General features: G+C 40.1%; 1 protein-coding gene across 1 annotated transcript in view; it reads right to left on the bottom strand.

Moving 5' to 3' along the window:
* Positions 1–11,542: 11,542 nt before the first annotated feature.
* CPED1 (cadherin like and PC-esterase domain containing 1) overlaps positions 11,543–15,269 on the bottom strand; it is a 131,418-nt gene continuing 127,691 nt past the window's right edge. Inside the window, exon 24 of the mRNA XM_039343979.1 lies at positions 11,543–14,871. Within this exon, the coding sequence (XP_039199913.1) occupies positions 14,644–14,871 (228 nt within the window). The 3' untranslated portion in view covers positions 11,543–14,643. The remainder of the gene's footprint in view (positions 14,872–15,269) is intronic.

Here is a 15,269-nt window from a genome sequence, read left to right as displayed (position 1 = left end):
CATGTTTCTCGAGGGGAGAGAGAGAAGAGAGTGGAATGTTGTTAAAAGAAAGAAAACACATTCTGCTTTATAGAGGGACACAGAGAGAGAGAGAGAGAGAGAGAATATATAAATATAAATACATACACAGAAATAATTTCAAGATTTATGTTAAATAACTTTGTGTTTTATCTATGGTAAGGCATGAAGGACGAAAGATTACAATTTCCTTGAGTTACAAGAATCTGAAGTTCTGGAACATTTAAAATGTTTCCCTTGATGTCTTTGGATGAAGGCAATACTGAAGTATAAGTAGAGATTTTTTAAAAATGCAAATCCAAATACAAGAACTTCTGTGTCATGTCATGGCATGTCATGTCATTCCATGTGCTTTCCAGTTGTTTAAACTATATGTTTTCTGGTGGGGAATGAGGAAACAGAATATAAATCCAGGTCTGCCAATAACTACTGAACAGTTGATCTGTTGCACACAATGCTTTGTTTGGAAAAGGTTACAAAAACAAAGCACAAAGCAAAAGAATTTTGCACATAAATATGGAGCTTTATTCAGCTATGATAGGCTGAGTCCATCAATGCATGTTCTGTAATTACATCAGGATGTTATAGTACAATTCTTTCTGTGCTCTAAAGATGTTTTCAAGATGGTGAAGATGATGATCTATCACAGGCTGGTTCAGAATTTTGGAAGGTGACGGCCACAGGTCATAAATAGTTGCCCTCCTCCCCCCAATCTATGAGAATAAAAACAGGATGTCATGTTCTTTTTATTGAAAGATAAATCAACCAAATCAATAGCTAATTGTTTTTGTTTTGTTTTTTAAATTGTGGGTTGAGAGTTACACATGGTTAAAGTGGATCATTTATGCTATTTTGCTTTTGATGTTTAAAATGGAACAAAAATGCTTAAGGAAAGGCCATCCTTCTGGAACTGGATGGTATATATATTAATGAACTCTAAATTCATGCTTTTTTCCTATATTTTTATTTTAAATAGCAGTTCTGTTGGTTGGAGTTTGGTAATATATAACACCAAACACCAAAAGCTTAATGACTGATATTATATGATGATTTATATTGAATTTGGAAATGCCACAAAAGAAAATAATTAAAGCTCAGTACAATTTTACAGTTCAGTTAAAGTTATTATGGAGGAATTAGGTATACAGTAGATATTAATTCTCAATCTATTTACACCCACTTCCATGCTGATTAACTCTGTGAACTATGAATTGTCCTCCTATCCCAATCTCTTACATCTGATTTTTACATTATCCAATTGTATTCTTTGCCATGTAGCTGGAACCCAGTCAGATTAGTTATTATTTGCCAATATAAGTCATTATTTGTCAATATTATTCACCATGTTTCTATCCTGATAGCAACATAGTACTTTGCTCTTTGTCACATATTTTTTCATCCTTTATGCTTCCTTTTTTCTAATGCTCCAGATGCAATGTGGAAACCAGCTACATGGAAGTGCTAGCTGGAATGTCTCAGCAAAATATTAAAAATTGATTTTGAAACATGCTTTCGTTTGAAGTTTAGGAAGTTTGGGGGGATGGTATGCCACACAGGAAGGTTTCAGTGAACTGAATATGGCAGAAAGGTAGCTTGATTAAAAAAGTATATCTTGATGGTGCATAAATCATGATGGGTCAAAGGAACACCAAGAAAGTAAAATGCAAACTATTTGCATAGTCCATGCTCAGAGTATGCTATATTTCCAAGAACATTAGCATTCGGTAGGTTGGTCTGCTCCAATATGCTGCCCTGCAAATGGCACAGATGTACTTATTTTTATTTACTGTTATTATTTGATCTCATGTTGAAATGATCTCTATGTTAAATATGAATAAGAGATTATTTTGCACACAAACACACACACACATACACATTTCTCCACTCCTACAATTTTTTTTTAAATGCAATAACAGACGAAGGGAATGTTCTCACCACCATGGAAGGAAAAATTCTTGCATGCAGTCAGGTAAGTAAACAGGTGAGGTCTAAAAACGTTTCTCAGCATGCAGATGGAAAAAACTATGGTGTGTTTATACTTGTGGGTAACAAAACCATTGTTTAGGATTTTGTTTCAGGTAATACCAATGATCTTTGCAAATACAGAATTTTGACTTGCAGCCCAACACTCAGAAATAACCCCGGTAGAGTCCACTGGGATTAGTCCCAGATAAATATATATAAGAATTCAGAATTGTTTGCACACTGCACTTCATTTAAAAATATATTCAAGTGGCATTCACAGTACAGGTAGTCCTCAACTTATGATCACAATGGAGCCCAAAATTTCTGTTGCTAAGTGAAACATTTGTTAAGTGAATTTTGCCCCATTTTACGACCTTATTGCCACAGTTGTTAGGTAAAGCATTGCAGTTGTTAAGTTACTCACCCGGGTTAAGTGAATCTGGCTTCCCCATCGACTTTGCTTGTAAGAAGTTCGCAAAAGGGGACCACATGACCCTGGGTCACTGCAACCATCATAAATAGGAGTCAGTTGCCAAGTGTCTGAATTTTGATCATGATGCTTATGGGGGTGCTGCAATGGTCGTAAGTATGAAAAATGGTCATAAGTTACTTTTTCCAGAGTTATAATTTTGAACAGTCACTAAATGAATTGTAAGTTGAGGACCATCTCTATAATTTAGAATAGAATAGAGCTGGAAGGGACCTTGGAGGTCTTCTAGTTCAGCCCCTTGCTCAAGTAGGAGAACCTATACCATTTCAGACAAGTGACTGTCTAGTCTCTTCTTAAAAACCTCCAGTGATAGAGTGCCCACGATTTCTGAAGGCAAGCTGTTCCACTGGTTAATTGTCCTCACTGTCAGGAAGTTTTTCCTTAATTCCAGGTTGCTTCTCTCTTTGATCAGTTTCCAACCATTTTATTTATCCTGCCCTCTGGTGCTTTGGTGAATAACGTGACACCCTCTTCTTTGTAGCAGCCCCTCAAATACTGGAATACTGCTATCATGTCTCCCGTTTCTTCTTTTCTTTAAACTAGCCAAACCCAAGTCCTGCATACGTTCTTCATATGTTTTAGACTCCAGGCCTTTAATCATCTTAGTTGCTCTTCTCTGAATCTTTTCCAAAGTCTCAAGTCTTTTTTGTAGTATAGTGACCAAAATTGGCTGCAATATTCCAGCTGTGGTCTTACAAGGGTTTTATAAAGTGGTACTAATATTTCCTGTGATCCTGGTTCTATGCCTCTGTCTATATAACCCAGGATTGTATTAGCTTTTTTAGCTGCTACTGCACTGCTGGTGCATAATCAAGTGATTGTCCACTAGGACTCCACAGTTACTGTTTTTGAGCCAGGTCTCACCTAATCTGTACTTTTACCTTTGATTTTTCCTGCCTAAATGTAAAACTCATTTTGTTGAATAGGGCCCATTGTTCAAGTTTATCAAGATCTTTTTGGATCCTGAGCTTGTCTTCTGGGGTGTTGGCTATTCCTGCCAGTTTAATGTCATCTGCAAATTTGATGAATTCCCCTTCTAATCCCTCATCTAAGTCATTAATGAAGATATTGAAGAGTACTGGATCTAAGATGGAGCCTTGTGAAAGCCCACAGCTTACTTCTCTCCATGTGGATGTAGTACCATTGAGGACTACTAGCTGAGTACGGTTTGTCAGCCAGCTACAGATCCATCTGATGGTTTTGTTGTCTATTCCAGTGGTTCTTAACCTTTTTGAACGAATCGCCCCCTTGAGCCAATGAGGAAGTTGTCATCACCCCCCCCTCCCCCAACATAACCTCTCAATCACAACATAGGAAATAATTATTCAATTTATGCAAACACTATTTTTCTTTTCTTTAAAATTGTCATCAGGACATATGATGCAAATAATTTATTTCCAGTCTTTTTCCCATATCTCAACTGTGTGAAAAATTTTGGTGCCACCCATCACTTTATTCCCAAACTTCGTGATACATGTATTTCATTATTATCTTATTTATTCAAGACACTTAAATGTAATGACCATTGAAAACAAAATTCAACTGCAAGAAAGTGAAATGCCTGAAAAGAAAAACAGTAACATTTAATGATTGAATTACAAGTGAAATTTAAGATGCAAAAAGAAATATAAAAAGGGCATAAGAACAAGCCGCAATGCAGGAACTAAGAATTTCAAGACGAAAACTCTGAAACTAAATTAAGATTCGAGGAAAGTATATATAGTCATGCACACTGTAAAAAGGATTAAAAAGACACAAAGAAAATAAAATATCGAACTGGAGTGCATGCTAAAAAAGTACAATACAAAGAGACATACAAAACAGCATGCGATGTTTCGAAAGAAGCACTCCCCCCTCCATCACTGCCCATTCTGGCCAATGGTGAGCCACTGTATGGGTAGAGCAGGGGTACGCAACCCAAAACACTCAAAGAGTAACTTGGACCCGTTTCCCACGGAAAACAAAACACTGGGAGCCGCAAAACACTTTTCACATCTAAAATGAAGATAACACTGCACATATCCTTTTTTACCTTTATTATATATATATCTTCAGTGTTATCTTCATTTTAGATGTCAAAAGGGTCTCTCTCTCTCTCTCTCTCTCTCTCTCTCTCTCTCTCTCTCTCTCCCTCCCTCCTTCCCTCTGCCCTTGGTCTGCCAGTCCTCTTCCCCCACTCAGTGTGTGTGTGTGTGGGGGGGGAAAGAGAGGCACTTGCGCTTCCTCTCTCTCTTTCTCTCTCTTTTTCTCTTTCCCCTCTCCCTCTCTCTTTCTCTCTTTCCTCTTCCTCCCTCTCCCTTCTTTTTCCAGGTGAGGACAGAGAGGGGGGAGAGAGAGGCACTTGCACTTCCTCTCTCTTTCCTCTCTTTCTCTTTTTCTCTTTCCCCTCTCCCTCTCTCTTTCCTCCCCCCCTCTCCCCCTTCTTTCTCCAGGTGAGGAGAGAGAGGGGGGAGAGAGAGGCATTTGCACTTCCTCTCTCTTTCCTCTCTTTCTCTCTCTTTTTCTCTTTCCCCTCTCCCTCTCTCTTTCTCTCTTTCCTCTCCCTCCCTCCCCCTTTTTTCTCCGGGTGAGAGAGAGAGAGAGAGAGAGAGAGAAAATGAAAGGCAGAGGGCACTGAAGGGGCAGGGAGGGGGGCAGGAGGCAGCAGAAGACCCCGTCACTGCTGGAGGCACCCAGCTTTGCTGCCCGCCGGGCCTGCAGGGATGCCCCAGCTCACAGTCATGTTGGCAGGCCGTCCCACATGCGGCTGGCGTCCCTAAGCTCAAGTCGGGACCACGGGGCATCTGCAGAATGCCCCGCCCATCGGCTGCATCGCCAAGCCTCCCCTTGCGCTGCCAGTGTCCCTGGGCTTAACTCGCAGGGCATCTGCAGAACACCCCCATCAGCTGCTGCAGGAGCTGGGGCCGCTCCGCAATGCACGACGCTCCCGGCCATCCGCGACCCACTAGCATCGCCCAGGGAGCGATGCCCCCGCCGGCCACCACCCCAGCCAGGACTGCCACCCAGGGGGCAACAGGAGGAAGAAGGGGAGGAGGAGGAGGGCAAGGAAGCCAGCGCTGGACCCCCAGGAGGAGGCGCTCCCGCGGGTCTGGTTGGAAAATGCCTCCCCCTCCCTTTCTCTCCCTCACATCTTCTACTCACCTCTCAAAGAAGCCAGGACTCTGGCGCACCTTCCTGGCCAGCTGGGCCAACAGTCCCATGGCTGGGGATCACAGGGGCAGCTCTCCCTCAGGGCCGCGGCTTGCAGGAAGGCTGGCCCACTAGGCTGAGGCTCTGGTGGGCTGCTCCCAGCAGGGATCCTGGGCATCCCCTGCGTGGTTTCCCAGCCACGTGCACCTGGTTTGGGGCCAGCCAGGGAAATGGACTTCCTGGCTGCGCTTGTCCCAGGAGGCGGGGCACCCGGGCTCAGGGCCAACCAGGAGCCCTGTGAGGGGGCAAATCTGCATCAGAGAGAGAGAGAGAGAGAGAGAGAGAGAGAGAGAGAGAGAGAGAGAGAGAGAGAGAGGGAAGCACAAGTGCCTCTCTCTATCTCTCTCTCCAAATGGTGGAGGAGGCTCTGAGCCGCAGGGGCAGGCTCAAAAATGTCCCCAAAACTTCTTGCTCCATCGCCCCCATATCACCCCCTTTTTGTTCCTTCGCCCCCACGTTGCCCCTTTTCTTTCCATTGCCCACCTGAAAAATGAAATCGCCTTCTGGGGGGCGATATCGCCCAGGTTAAAAACCACTGGTCTATTCCACCTTTTTCTAGCGTACTAAGCAGCAGGTTGTGGTCTACTTTGTCAAATGCCTTTCTGAAATCTAAGTATACTATGTCCACAGCATTTCATTAGTCTACTAATTTAGTCACTTTATCAAAGAATGAAATAAGATTGATTTGGCATGATTTAAAACAGCCTTCACATGTTGCTGAGCTACAGGGATAGTAGTCTTCTCCCAATATTCTACAGTAAAAAATTTAGCCTATACCATGTTTCTCAAACCTGGCAACTTTAAGAGACGTGCACTTCAACATCCAGAATTCCCCAGACAGCAGACAGACTAGGAATTCTGGGAGTTGGTCCACACATCTTAGAGTTACCAAGTTTGAGAAACACTGGTGTACACATTTAAACAATAATAACAAATCAAGAGTAGAGTGTAGTTTACATACCAGAATTACTCATATGTAATAGGTGAAGGTGGAGCTTCATGTACCTGACTCAAGCAAGGAAATACATTTTTTGAAGCAGCATTTGAGCTCATTATGTAATCCTAGCCCTTTTTCAATTGTACAAAGTTAAATGACAAACTTGAACATTGGGTGTTATTTAACAAAATTAAATTCAATGGTGAAAAAAGTAAGGTTCTATGTTTAGGCAAGAAAAACCAAATGCACAGGTATAGTAGGTGGTACCTTGCTCAATAGTAGTTAACTGTGAGAGGGACCTCAGAGTCCTAGTGGACAATCACTTAAATATGAGCCAGCAGTGTGTTGCAGCTGCCAAAAAAGCCAACTCAGTTCTAGGCTGCATTAACAGATGGATAGAATCAAGATGACATGAAGTGTTAATACCACTTTATATTGCCTTGGTAAGGCCACACTTGGAATACTGCATCCAGTTTTGGTCACCATGATGTAAAAAAGATGCTGAGACTCTAGAACGAGTACAAAGAAGAGCAACAAAGATGATTAGGTGACTGGAGGCTAAAACATATAAGGAACGGTTGCTGGAATTGGGTACGTCTGGTTTAATGAAGAGAAGGACTAGGGACGACATAATAGCAGTGTTCCAATATCTCAAAGGTTGCCACAAGGGAGGGAGTCAAGCTATTCTCCAAAGCACCTGAAGGCAGAACAAGAAGCAACAGATGAAACTAATCAGAGAGAAGCAACCTAGAACTAAGGAGAAATTTCCTGACAGTTAAAACAATTAATCAGTGGGACAACCTGCCTCTAGAAGTTGTGAATGCTCCAACACTGGAAGTTTTTAAGAAGAGACTGGACAACCATTTGTCTGAAATGATACAGGTTTCCTGCCCGAGCAGGGGGTTGGACTAGATGACCTCCAAGGTCACTTCCAACTGTTCTTGTTGTTGTTGTTGTTATCCAATTTAAGGAGTCCCGATATATGTTCCTCCTATTTTAGAATGGAGGATAGGATTTTAAAAGGTGGGAGAAGTCTAGCCTGGCAGATTTGCTTTGCCAGGTCCCTTAGGGCTCAATACTTGCTCCTTTTCAAGTTAACATTACATGAAACTGCTAGGTGAGGTAATCTGATAGCATGAAAGGAGTTATCATCTGTATGCTGGTGATACTCAGTTTTTCAACTTTCCTGATCTGACCAAGAGGTTCGGTCTTGGTGTCTGTAATGTGTAAGGGTTTTGAATGGGAGACACAGATTTCCTTTCAGCCTTAGCAAAACTGAGTGCCTCTGGGTTTTAGGGACCATCCAGCTCTTCTGGATGGGACAACACTATCTTAAATGAAAACTGGGTGGAATTTGGGGGTCCTCCTGTTTAAGGAACAGGTGACATGGCTAGGAGGACTTTTGTATAGCTTTGTGTTGTGCCTCAACCGTACCCTTGTCATATCATGAGTGGATTATTGCAATGCATTTTACATGAGGCTGTCCATTTTCCATTTGAGGACTCAAATGGTAATTCATCAATCCTTTTTCATACTGTCATGGACTTATTCCATGAGATATGTATGTAATTTTTGCTTAGCCAATGTGTGAAACAGCATGGTGAATCATGGTATGGCTTTGACATATTTGAACTTTGACTTGTTAAATAAAATATGATTAAAACAAAACCATAATGAAGTATTTGAACCCACTCATAGTACGAATGTTGTGTTACTATTTTTTAGTCTCATACACATTTGATTAAGTAGATCACAACCTATTACTTGATAACATAGAAAAATGTGGGTTAGACAGCATCACCACCAAATGGATTCGTAGCTGGCTGACCGGCAGTACTCAGCGTGTGATCCTCAATGGAACTGCATCAACATGGAGGGAAGTGTGTAGTGGGGTGCCCCAGGGCTCTATTCTGGGCCCAGTGCTCTTCAACATCTTCTTCAATGATTTGCATGAGGGGATAGATAGGGAACTCATCAAATTTGCAGATGACACTAAGCTGGCAGGAATAGCCAACACTCCAGAAGACAGGCTTAAGATACAGAAGGATCTGGACAGACTTGAACACTGGGCGCTATCTAAAAAAATGAAATTCAATGGTGAAAAAATTAAGGTTCTACATTTAGGCAAGAAAAACCAAATGCACAGGTATAGTATAAGTGGTACCTTGATTAATAGTAGTAACTATAAGAGGGATCTTGGAGTCCTAGTGGACAATCACTTAAATACAAGCCAGCAGTGTGCTGCAGCTGCCAAAAAAAGCAACACAGTGCTAGGCTGCATTAACAGAGGGATAGAATCAAGATCACATGAAGTGTTAATACCATTTTACAATGCCTTGGTAAAGCGACACTTGGAATACTGCATCCAGTTTTGGTTACCATGACATAAAAAAGATGTTGAGACTCTAGAAAGAGTACAGAGAAGAGCAACAAAGATGATTAGGGGACTGGAGGCTAAAACATACAAGGAATGGTTGCTGGAATTAGGTATGTCTTATCTAATGAAGAGAATGACTAGGGGTGACATGTTAGCAGTGTTCCAACATCTCAGGGGTTGCCACAAAGAAGAGGGAGTCAAGCTATTCTCCAAAGCAGCTGAAGGCAGGACAAGAAGCAGTGGATGGAAACTAGCCAAAAAGAGAAGCAACCTAGAACTAAGGAGAAACTTCCTGACCATTAGAACAATTAATCAGTGGAACAACCTGCTTCCAGAAGCTGTGAATGCTCCAATGTTGGAAGTTTTTAAGAAGAGATTGGATAGCCATTTGTCTGAAATGGTATCTGAGCAGGGGGTTGGACTAGATCACCTCCAAGATCCCTTCCAGCTTCATTATTATTATTATTATTATTATTATTATTATTATTATTATTATTATTATTATTATTATTATCGATCATCGCACAGTCAGCCAGATGTTCAGACTGGATTTGGCATTTTGTCTACCTATCGAGTCCTTACCCAGGACCTGGGATAGGCAGATGTGGATGTTTGATGGTATTACAGATATCGTCGCAGGATGGAAGCAGTTCCTAATAAGGCCGCCTTTTGCAATTGACTAATAGCGAATTTGTCAATGCCAATGGTGTTCAAGTGGTGCTCCAGTTGTTTTGGGATTGCACCCAAGGAGCCTATGACTATTGGTACTACCCTTGCTTGCTTTTGCCACAGTCTTTCTATTTCTATTTGTAGGTCTTTGTATTTTGTTATCTTCTCCAGTTCTTTCTCTTCTATTCTGCTATCTCCAGGCACTGCCACGTCCACTATCCAGACTTTTTTGTCTTTCTTATCGACAATTGTTAAGTCTGGGGTGTTATGTTGCAGGTGCTTGTCTGTTTGAATTCTGAAGTCCCAGAGCAGTTTAATTTTATCATTTTCTATGACTTTCTCTATTTTATGATCCCACCAGTTTTTGCTTACAGGCAAATGATATTTTTTGCAGATCTTCCAATGCACCATTGTTGCTACTTTGTCATGCCGCTGCTTGTAATCAGTTTGTGCAATCTTCTTGCAACAGCTTACCAAGTGGTCCACTGTTTCTTCAGCTTCTTTGCATAGGCGGCACTTACTGTCTGTTGCTGTCTTCTCAATTTTGACTTTGTATGCATTTGTCCTTAAGGCTTGGTCTTGTGCAGCCAGAATTAGTCCCTCGGTCTCTTTCTTCAATTTTCCTGCTCTTAGCCATTGCCAGGTCTTATTATTATCTGCTTTCCCAGCTATTTTTTTAATGTATTGGCCATGTTGTGCTTTGTCTTCCCATGCCTCTATTCTGTTCTTCATTTGGTCTTTCTTGTAGGCCAGTTTGATCTCTCTAGTAGTCAGTAAGCCTTCTTGATATACTAATTTCAGTGCATCAGATACTTGAAAATAATTTCTGTATATTGTTTATTTTTTTAAAGTTTTATATGAGAACAAGAAATTGTTACAGAATTGTACTATTAATAATCTTTAGATTTAATACTCAAAGACTATCTGATCTTTGAATAAATATCTATATCAAAGCTAAGGTGAACCATTAAATTAATAACAATTGTCACAGAGATCTTTGGACAGATGCTTCTCTATATGCTCTAAATTTGTCAAATTTATTTTATTTTTGATGATATTCTAATGTTTTCAATAGCATATTATGACACCGGGGGAGGGAGAGTACGCAAAGTAGTGATACCAGAGCCAAATAACTGGATAACCTCTAAGCCATAGACAAACAATCCAATGAAGGACAATACAACATGCTGGGGATGAATATTATTAGTCAAAAATCTTGAGGTGCCCTTTACAGATGTTCATAATCAGTGAATGAGACTGAGTGAAGAGTTTGGTGCCTTCTGAAAATATCCTGATACATGAATATAAATGTATATGCTGTCCATTATCCCCCTCCAATAAAATCAGCTTGATCATATTGTTTCACAGCATGTTTAGGATATATCTCTTCATCAAGATGCTCTGCATATTAAAGAAAACAGACAACTCAATATACAAGAGAATACAGGTAGTCCTCAACTTACAACAGTTCATTCAGTGACTGTTCGAAGTTACAACAGTGAAAAAAGTGACTTCACACTTTTCACACTTATGACCATTGCAGCATTCCCCTTGCACATGATCAAAATTCGGATGCTTGGTAACTGACTCATATTTATGACAGTTGCAGTGTCCTGGGGTCATGTGATCACCTTTTGCAACTTTCTGACAAGCAAAGTCAATGGGAAAGCCAGATTCACTTAATAACCGGGTGACTAACTTAGAATCTTCAATTATTCACATAAGAATGTGGCAAGAAAGATCATAAATGGGACTCGTAAACTAATTCAACAAACGTCTCACTTAGCAACAGAAATTTTGGGCTCAATTACAGTCGTAAGTTGAGGACTACCTGTATGATGTTTTCACTGATCTATTGTCACATGTTAATTAAAAAGATACCCATCTTGAGGAAATGTATCATACAGTGTATCAATATTTATTTTATATATATTTACTATTGCCTAATTACAATTTAGATATCACTTTTAAACATCTATAGTCTGTATTCATATTAGGTTGATTTGCATGTTACAGTGATAAGTTTACATAAAATCTGTCCATAAAAATACAGCACTGAAATGATGCTTTCAAAATAGCGACATCTGGGAAACATGAAACACAGCAAAGTACAGCATAGGATAACCATATAATGGTGAACATGCAGAAACCACACTGCACATTTGCCAACATGAAATTTATTACCTAACCAAAATTCATTTTAGTTTTTTTTTTAAAAAAAGACTTTCTGTATGAGTCCAACTTTAACATTACTTTCAGTATAAAGATATTTATACAGGCAATCCTCTTTAAAGATTTGCTGTTGGGAGGTAATCAAGTTCTCTGAAATCTGGATCACCTCTCAATGTGTTTTTTTTTAAAAAAATCAGAATTTGTATCCATAGGAATATTCAAGTTATAAGTAAATATAATTATTTTAAGACTCTTCAGTAAGTCAGGTTTATCTTTATTTCAGGTTTACCTTTGGCACTAATACAAGTTACTTCAAGTTTAGTCTTGGTATGTAATTTTTCATTTGAAATACATGCATAATCATTTCTGTAAGGTTACTAAAAATATTTATATTCAGGGAGAAATTTTGAAAGTGCTGCGTTCTCCTATCAGTGAAATGGCCAAAGGCAAAACTTTGTGTTCAAATGCAGGGACTAATGGTGTCTGCAGGATATCACAGAAAAGTCAAGAAAGCATCCATGGTGGTGAGATCAAAGCTCTCCCCATTTCTTTTAATATGTGTCCTATTGTCACGGCTACCATTGTGACCTCTTTTACCATACCTTGCAGAAAACGCTTGCAAGAAAATGAGATTGTTTTGCTGTTGCTATGGTTCTATTGGCAATATACACCGAACAAGGTAAACTGGACTACCAGGCACATATAGAATCCCACTGAGCTGAGCAAATCTAAGTTTCTGTAACCTCCTTTAGCCTTTGGGCGTGATTTCTGGCAGAGCAAAAGAAAATACAATGTATATACTTATTGATAAAAAAATGTAAATCAAAAAAATTGCTACCAATTAAAACCGTGCAACTACAACCTCATTACATGGTTTTTAAGCAAACCAGACTCTTTCATACTTTTTTCTTCTTCTGCTCAGTTGTGTCTGATTCCTGGAGACTCCCAGGACGATCCATCCAGTTTTCTTGGCAAGGTTTTTCAGAAGTTGCTTGCCATTGCCTACTTCCTAGAGTTGAGAGAAACTGGCTGACTCAAGGTCACCCAGCTGGCTTTGTGCCTAAGGTAGGACTACAACTTATGGTCTCCTGGTTTCTAACCTGATACCTTTTCTAGCTGGATGCCTTGGCTGAGCAGATACAAATATAATGAGGGAAATGACTGAAGCCTGAGAAAAGGGCTCCTTGTCAGTCAACCAGAATGCTGATTTACCACCAGTTTATCAAGTACTTAGGAGCTGAGGACTTGGCAGCACAAGGAAACAATAGCCAGCCACCAATACCCATATCAACAAATAAGAAACCAGACCCAATCAGGCACCATGTAAATACTACGCATAGAACAGCCCAAAGCACACATTCCGGCAGAGAGAAGTTTCCCAAGGATGGGTTTCAACATGAATCCGAAAGCTCGGAAGATTAAACCTTTGGTCCTGGTGACTGGCCCAGATTGGTTCCTGCAGCATTATCCTAGGACACTGTATTTGCCTTGATTCATGATGCCTTAAATCAAGGCATGTCAAACACGTGGCCCGCAGGCTGGATGTGGCCCGTGCAGACCATGTCCACTCCAGCCTCGCAAAGGCACAAAAACATCCTGATGTGTCATGATATGGCCCGCAATGCAATCAGGCTTGATACCCCTTCCTTAATCACTACACCAAACTGGCTCCTATATTACCTTGATCCAAGGTACAAGTTGAAGTTTCTTTCCCTATACTTAAATGGTTTTGCTAAACAGTACAATAATTTTGTTTAGAAGTTCTCAAATCAGTTCCACTACTGGAGGAGGAAGAAGGAAAATGTAAGAGCAATAAAGATATAGAATGTAAATATAAATATAAAAATATATGTATATGGGCAATGTTTAAAGAAGATTGCCCATATAAAACAAAGATATTTATATGGGCAATTTTCTTTAAAGTCTGCTTCTGTTGGCAGACAAACATTCTGAAACCTGCATCATCTTAACAACAGAAGACAAAGAATAAGGAACAAAACTTCTTCATGCAACCACGTGGTACTTGTGTAACCTCAATCAGTGCAATAGAGCAACAACGGGAAGTTACCTAGCATTTTAACTATGTTAGGTTAATTTGAACAAGATCAACCCAAAATACTCACTAGATCCAGCTCAAATTATCCTGCTTTGGACACGTCATTTCATGTGATCTACAGAAGGTTGTAATGCTGGGAAGGGTGGAAGGAAAGAGAAGAGGACAACTAGCATTGAGGTGGATACATTCAGTTACAGAGTTGATATATGCATTGTTGGAAGAACTAAAAGACCAAGTTATGGACAGTTCATCATGGAAAAAGATTTATCTGTGTGGTCACTAGGAGTCGACACTGACTTGATGGCACATAATTAATTTGGACAAAAACCTTTTGTGAGATTTTTTTTTGTTGCAGTCTTACAACTGATACCATCATTTTGTCAATGCAAATGTTAAAAGTACATTTTCCTCTATTGCTTTTTTTCATTTATAATCATAAAACCTTTAAACATGGAATGAGATAGTGTATTACAGTACATTCTATCATACAATATTGCATAAACGTAGCTTACATCTGATTTGTTGGGCGCTATTTCAAGTAATTCTTCCTTCTTGCTTTTGCCACTTGTGCTTCTGTTTCTCCCTCTGAAACCACAGTTCTATGAAGATCCATCTTGATTTCCTAAGGCTTTGATGAAATGCCCACATGTCTTGAATTATGCTAATTTGTTCCGCCTTTCAAGGAAATGTGTACTAAATCTGAGAAGATCAGAGGGCCACTCCATGGGAAAGTGGGGAGTCTTTGAGCTCTACATGCCTACCATTCAAAATTACATGCTGGCATCCTTTCTGTTGTTCCCACAGATCCTGCTGAGGAGTATTTCAGAACAAACTTGATTGATTGGGCCTCTCACATGATAAGGAGATTGAGAATTGGATACAGAAGCTTGTAGTTTTGCAAGGTTGCTTTGGTTATTGAAATATTTGCCCAGAACATGGAGTCTTGAGAAAGCTGTTGCTGTGGGAAAGCTTTTTTCAGATGCCTTTGATTTCACCACCTGAAAAAGATGGAAGCATGGTTTGCAAGGCATTCATGCCAGTGCTTCAAGCTCATGCAACAAATTCTCAGTTCAAACTGTATATGCAGTTACTAACAACTACTGTTGTTTTATTCTGCAATCATTTAAAAGTCTTACAATGCCATATTGAAAAGTGGTAACATTAGTTCTTATCCTTTTCTTCTTTGCAGCTGAGTTCTGTCTACCCAACAATGTAAATACAGGTAATCCAATCACTGTTTGAAGTTGTGATGGACCTACCTGGGGGGTATTTATGACCCAGATTTGAAGTTCTGACGGTTGCCCGCCCAGTCACGTGATGCTATTTCATGCATTTGGCAACTGGGCTGCATTTATGGTCACAAGACTGCATTTTGTGACAGTTTTGTTGAAGTTTG

The sequence above is a fragment of the Crotalus tigris genome, unplaced genomic scaffold (genome assembly GCF_016545835.1).
Source record: "Crotalus tigris isolate CLP2741 ecotype Arizona unplaced genomic scaffold, ASM1654583v1 scf7180000017883.2314494, whole genome shotgun sequence".
NCBI classification, from domain to species: domain Eukaryota; kingdom Metazoa; phylum Chordata; class Lepidosauria; order Squamata; family Viperidae; genus Crotalus; species Crotalus tigris.
Note: the sequence above shows the minus strand (reverse complement) of the source record. Positions and strands in the feature narration are given on the sequence as shown.